This window comes from Antrostomus carolinensis, unplaced genomic scaffold (genome assembly GCF_000700745.2).
Source record: "Antrostomus carolinensis isolate BGI_N321 unplaced genomic scaffold, ASM70074v2 scaffold29048, whole genome shotgun sequence".
In the NCBI taxonomy this organism is placed as follows: Eukaryota; Metazoa; Chordata; class Aves; order Caprimulgiformes; family Caprimulgidae; genus Antrostomus; species Antrostomus carolinensis.
The window spans coordinates 26,402-31,803 of NW_010331354.1; the positions used below are offsets into that span (position 1 = coordinate 26,402).

The 5,402-nt window shown below is 59.3% G+C and overlaps 1 protein-coding gene across 1 annotated transcript in view; it reads left to right on the forward strand.

Annotated features, from left to right (window-relative positions):
- The window catches only part of TMEM63C (transmembrane protein 63C), a 12,203-nt gene extending 7,030 nt beyond the window's left edge, over positions 1-5,173 (forward strand). The window contains exons 12-22 of the mRNA XM_010173194.1: positions 93-215; positions 926-1,079; positions 1,635-1,741; positions 2,584-2,670; positions 3,186-3,251; positions 3,369-3,531; positions 3,757-3,862; positions 4,071-4,238; positions 4,529-4,644; positions 4,806-4,877; positions 4,961-5,173. Coding sequence (XP_010171496.1) covers positions 93-215; positions 926-1,079; positions 1,635-1,741; positions 2,584-2,670; positions 3,186-3,251; positions 3,369-3,531; positions 3,757-3,862; positions 4,071-4,238; positions 4,529-4,644; positions 4,806-4,877; positions 4,961-5,173 — 1,375 coding nt within the window. The remainder of the gene's footprint in view (positions 1-92; positions 216-925; positions 1,080-1,634; positions 1,742-2,583; positions 2,671-3,185; positions 3,252-3,368; positions 3,532-3,756; positions 3,863-4,070; positions 4,239-4,528; positions 4,645-4,805; positions 4,878-4,960) is intronic.
- Positions 5,174-5,402: the final 229 nt, after the last annotated feature.

Genomic DNA, 5,402 nt, shown 5'->3' on the forward strand with positions numbered 1-5,402 from the left:
TGGGGCTGCGGGAAGGGGCTCACAAGAAGTGTGGGGGGGGATCCTGAGCCCTTGGTCTGGACCTGACACATGGCTCCCTCCTCCTCCTGCAGGATTTTGAAGGACTACAGCCACATCCGCTGCCGCAAGCACCCCCAGCAGTCCTCTGTCACCACTGTGGTCAAGTCACACCACTGGGGAGTTCGCTATGCCCCTTCACCCAGCGATATCATCTGGTGAACCCCCGTGGTGGGAGGGAGGGAGGAAGAGGGCAAGTAGCTGGGGAGAAACCATGCCCTTACCCAATGGGAGCCCATGCCCATAGCTATAGGGAGCCCATGTAGCTGTAGGGAACCTACATCCATATCTACAGGGCCATTTCCCAGGGGGCAGGGGCCTCCTGTGGCCATAGTAGCAGTGAGCAGGGGTGACTTGGGTGATCACCTCATGGGTGGCAGGGCTCAGCCAGGGGAGGTTTGGGGTGATTGCCAGGCTTCAATTTCTCCAGCCTGACTCCAAAGCCTCCTGGTGGTATGGACCTCCCCTGAAGCCATCCTCTGGTCCTGGGGGCTCTGCAGGTGTCAGCGCAGCAGTGCAGGGAGGGGGAGAGCGTGAGCTCAGAGCAATGGCTGCTGGGGGGGTTGGTGCAGGTGATGGGAAGCAGAGCTTCAGGGAGCTGGGCTGGGAGGCTCAGGACACACGGCTTTTCTTCCACACCATGTGCAATTCATGTTTTCCTCTCACAGGGAGAATTTATCAGTCCGTGGCACATCCTGGTGGGTGCGATTCATCCTCCTTAATATCTCCCTCTTCATCCTTCTCTTCTTCCTCACCACGCCGGTTGGTGCAGGTGATGGGAAGCAGAGCTTCAGGGAGCTGGGCTGGGAGGCTCAGGACACACGGCTTTTCTTCCACACCATGTGCAATTCATGTTTTCCTCTCACAGGGAGAATTTATCAGTCCGTGGCACATCCTGGTGGGTGCGATTCATCCTCCTTAATATCTCCCTCTTCATCCTTCTCTTCTTCCTCACCACGCCAGCCATCATCGTCAACACTATGGACATGTTCAACGTCACACACCCTGTGGAGAGCCTCAAGGTAATCCCTGGAGCTCTGTGCCAGTTTTCCCAAAGGGTGTCCATTTCCAGGCTTGTCTGTGATGGGAGGGCACCTGCACTGGACCAAGATGAGCCATCACTGGGATGGGTGTTAATGAGAGGCAAGGAGTGGTCATGCCCATGCTTGCCATCCATCACCTTGTTGTCATGTTTCCAGTGGCAGAGCCCTGGGGCACCTGTGCAAACCTGAGCTTTGGTGCTGATATCCATGGGGGAGGGTAGATTGGTGTCTATGCAAGAGGAGAGGGGTGGGAAGAGCTCCAGGACATGTTAGTAGCTGCCAGCAGCCCATCTCCTTCCTGCTTATTGACCTGCGAGCTGGTGGATGGGCACTGGGGTTCAGAGTGTGCCCGTGGTGCCTTTGGCTGGCCTCAAGCTCTTACCTCCTGAAACAAATGGCCCTGCTTAGGGAGGGGATGCCCCAGCCTACCTGTTGCACACACCATCCTGTGCCAGGAGGGCCAGGGAGCTGCCTCCAGCATGGCTGAGCTCTGGTGGACTCCTGAGGGCGTGTCTGGCATCTCTTCTCCTGCAGAACCCCATCATCACCCAGTTCTTCCCCACGCTGCTGCTCTGGGCCTTCTCCGTCTTCCTGCCCTTCCTCGTCTACTACTCAGCATTCTTCGAGTCGCACTGGACGAGGTAACGGGGCTGGTCCCCACGCTCCCCCGGGGCTGCGGTAGCTGGGAGGAATCTCCATATGACTCGTGGGACCCGACCTGCAGGGAGGCAGGCAGTGGAGTGGCAGAGCCCCACAGAGCCCCGTGGGTGTTTCCCTCCATGGAAAGAGCCCCGAGTCCATGCCCAAAGGAGCCATTTCCTTGCCATAGCCCTGAACCCTTCCAGGCTGCTGACAAAGGCAGGTGGAGCTGGTTTTAAGATGCATCTGACAAAGCTTGTGAAAGGGATGGGGTGATGGTGGACTGGTAGCAGCAGGGCCATGGCCCTGACTTGGGTGGCACATCCCAGCCATGCTCCCAGCCCTCCAAGGTGGAGGTATGGGTTCAGGATGCTCAAAGTTTCCTAGCAGAGGAAGCTCTGACCAGCTGCTATAATGTGCTCTCTTTGTCTGGACCCTCCACCGTCCCCAACCCTTGTGCCTGGTGTGCTGAGTCCTTGCAGGAGCTTTGTCACCACCTCCTTTCCTTCTCCCAGGGAAACTGGGGGCTCCTGAACCTGTTGTAGACACCCAGCTGCCTCTTGTTGGGTGTCTGTACCAGCAGGGATGGTAGGAGACGGCAGGGATGAAGGAGGTGAGAGGCTGGGAGGACAAGAGCTTTCACTACAGCAGCTTCCTCACAGTGACTTCACCTAGCCTGGGAGAGGCCTTGCAAGGCCCCAGTACATGCACAGATCAAATGCTCGCGGCTTCCTGAGGCTGGGAGTAGCTCCTTGGGGAAGAGCAAGACCCAGCCCAGCCTCTCCCTGCTCCAGCTGCTCTGCCTTGGAGAAGTGCAACGTTCCCTTGCCTCCCCTCTTCACAGGTCGAGTGAAAATCAGCTCACCATGCACAAGTGCTTCTTCTTCCTGGTGTTCATGGTCATCATTCTGCCCTCGCTGGGGCTGAGCAGGTACGGACCACCCTGACCTGCTGTTCTCCATGCTCCCTGGCAGCTGGGATCGCACCCAGGCCTCTCACCTCCCGCAAGCCAGCCCCAAAGGCCAAAGGGCCCACTGCTGCTGAAGCATGGCTACCTCTGGGGAGGAAAACACTCACTCTTTAGCCCTGCCAGGCTGCTCCCAGATGGTCACGGACAGGAAGCTTTCCTGCAGAGGAGGAGGGGAGTGGAGCAGCTTGCCAGGCTGCCACAGGGTGCTGATGGGACCCTGCTTGGGGTTGGCCCTTCAGCAGACCCTGAAAGGACCAGGTCAGGCATCTGCATAGCCTGAGCTACAGCAATCCTGACTGCCCAGGAGACGAGCACCCATGATGTGGTGCTCCTGTGTGGCAGGAGGGGATGCTCTGGCAGCGTAGCATCCAGAGGGTCTCACCCACCCAGGGCAGGGGAAAGCACATACCCGCTGGGTGCCCCCCACGTTGCTCTGCGGCTCCCCCTCTTTCAGCTTCTCTTTTTCTTCCCTCCAGCCTGGACCTTTTTTTCCGCTGGCTTTTTGACACCCACTTTCTGGATGAGGCCAATATCAAGTTCCAGTGAGTAGCAGGGAGCTCCCGAACCTCCCAGGCGAGTGGGAGCACCCAACACCAGCCCCGGCGGCTCCCCCAGCCACCTGCCCCAGCATCCTCTCACCCTCTGTGTCCCCGGGACAGGTGTGTTTTCCTCCCAGACAATGGCGCTTTCTTCATCAACTACGTGGTCACCTCCAGCCTGATTGGGACGGCCATGGAGCTGCTGCGCATCCCAGGCCTCCTTGTCTACACCGCCCGCCTCTGCTTCGCCAAGTCCGAGCCTGAGCGGCTCCACATCAAGCGAGTACGTGGCCGTGGCCACCTCTGAGCCTATGTGACCCTCCAGCACAGCAGGGACATGCTTGCTGGAAATTCAGGCTGTCCCAGTCCTATGGGGAGACTTGTAGGGACTTCTTCAAGCCTTGTGGGGGCTAACGGGGTGGGGGACAGTGGTGTGGGCCAGGGTACAAAGGCAAGTGCAGCCTTTGCAGAGGCAAAAGCAGTAATGATGCTGTTGGTTGTGCCCCAGAGCCAAGCCTACCAGTTCCAGTTTGGACTGGAGTATGCCTGGACCTGCTGCATCTTCTCCGTCGTCATGACCTACAGCATCACCTGCCCCATCATTGTCCCCTTCGGTGAGTACAATCACATGCCCATGGTCCCACTGCCCCGGCCATGCCAAGAACAGCCTGTCCCAGCCACCCACAGCGGCGTGGGAGCGCAAGCTTCCCGCGTGGTACAGCAGGGCACCCTTGGGCATCATCCTCTGTGCCTGCCCTGCTGTCCCTGTGACCTGGCTGTCCCTGTTTTCCTCCTCTCAAATGGCCCCTCTCCTCATGCCAGGGTTGCTCTACATGCTGCTCAAGCACATGGTTGACCGGTACAACATTTACTATGTGTACATCCCCACCAAGTTGAACCAGCGCCTCCATGTCGCCGCCATCAGCCAGGTCGTGGTGGCCCCCATCCTCTGCATGTTCTGGCTGCTCTTCTTCTCTGTCCTGCGCCTCGGTACGAAGGGCTTGTGGCTGACCTTGCCACTGCTGAGGATCACATCTAACGCTTAGGAGGACAAGCTGGCAGTGTCACTCCTGAGTTAGGCATGGCATGGAGGGTGGGAGGAGGGATGGGAAGGGAGAAGGTGTGATGGAGACCTGGCAGATGAGAGGGGTGGCAACTAGTGTTTTGGGAAAGGGGTTGAGAGCTGAAAAGGCCCAAAGCAAGTGCCAGCCTGGGGCTCAGCTGGACATGCATCAGGTTCTTGGAGGTTCATGTGCTGCCCCAGTGTCTCTGTGCTTTAGGTCCCACCCGCCCTGTCACCCTCTTCACCTTTGTGGTCCTCCTCTCCTGCATCATCTTCTCCTTCTTTGGCCTCTGCCTGAAGAAGCTGCAGCCACGGAAACCTTCCAGCTACCAGGTGAGTGTGGGCAGCTGCCTGTCCTGTTCCCTCGCCCTGCTGTGTCCCCTCCTTGTCTCTCTGAGGTGTGTTTGCCATGGGGAGTCTGCAGTGCCTGGCTGCCCCCAGCTTTGTCTGGGGACCCCCATGCCATTGCTTCCTCCTGGCCTCCATTTCCCCAGATGTCCGACCAGTCTGAGGGCGCCTTCAACGATGTGGAGCGGAGCAGCGTTTCTTCCACCCCTAACTCCAATGTGAGTACCACTCCCCAGCCCCACCATGGTCACCCCCTGCCTTGCTCTCCTGGGCTCTGACCCCCCACTGCCCCCCGGGGCAGCTCTTCGTGGCCACTGTCCTGCAGGAGCCTGAGCTGAGCCTGACGCCGGCAGCTTCCCCAGCACACCAGTCCTACGGCACCATGGGCAACCACCTGGAGCCCACAGAGGATGGGGAGGACGGGGGGCTGCAGAGCTTCGAGACAGAGCTCGAGACAGTGGAGGGCGAGTACAGGAGTGGCCCTGTAATGGAGAGCCAGGCCCGCTACCAGTGAGCATCCTGGCTTCTGGGGTGAGGACCAGCTGTGCCGAGAGCAGAGGGAGTGCCGGCAGGTAGGAAGGAGCTTCCCCAGCACTGGTGGGGGCCACCTCGCTGATGGGGTAGGGGGACAACAGAACTGATGTGAGGGGGAGACCCCATTGCATGGGAGGTGACAGGAGGCTCTGCTGGTCCCTCCCGCTGCCTGGACTGGCTCAGCCCTCACTGTGCCCCTGTGTCCCCAC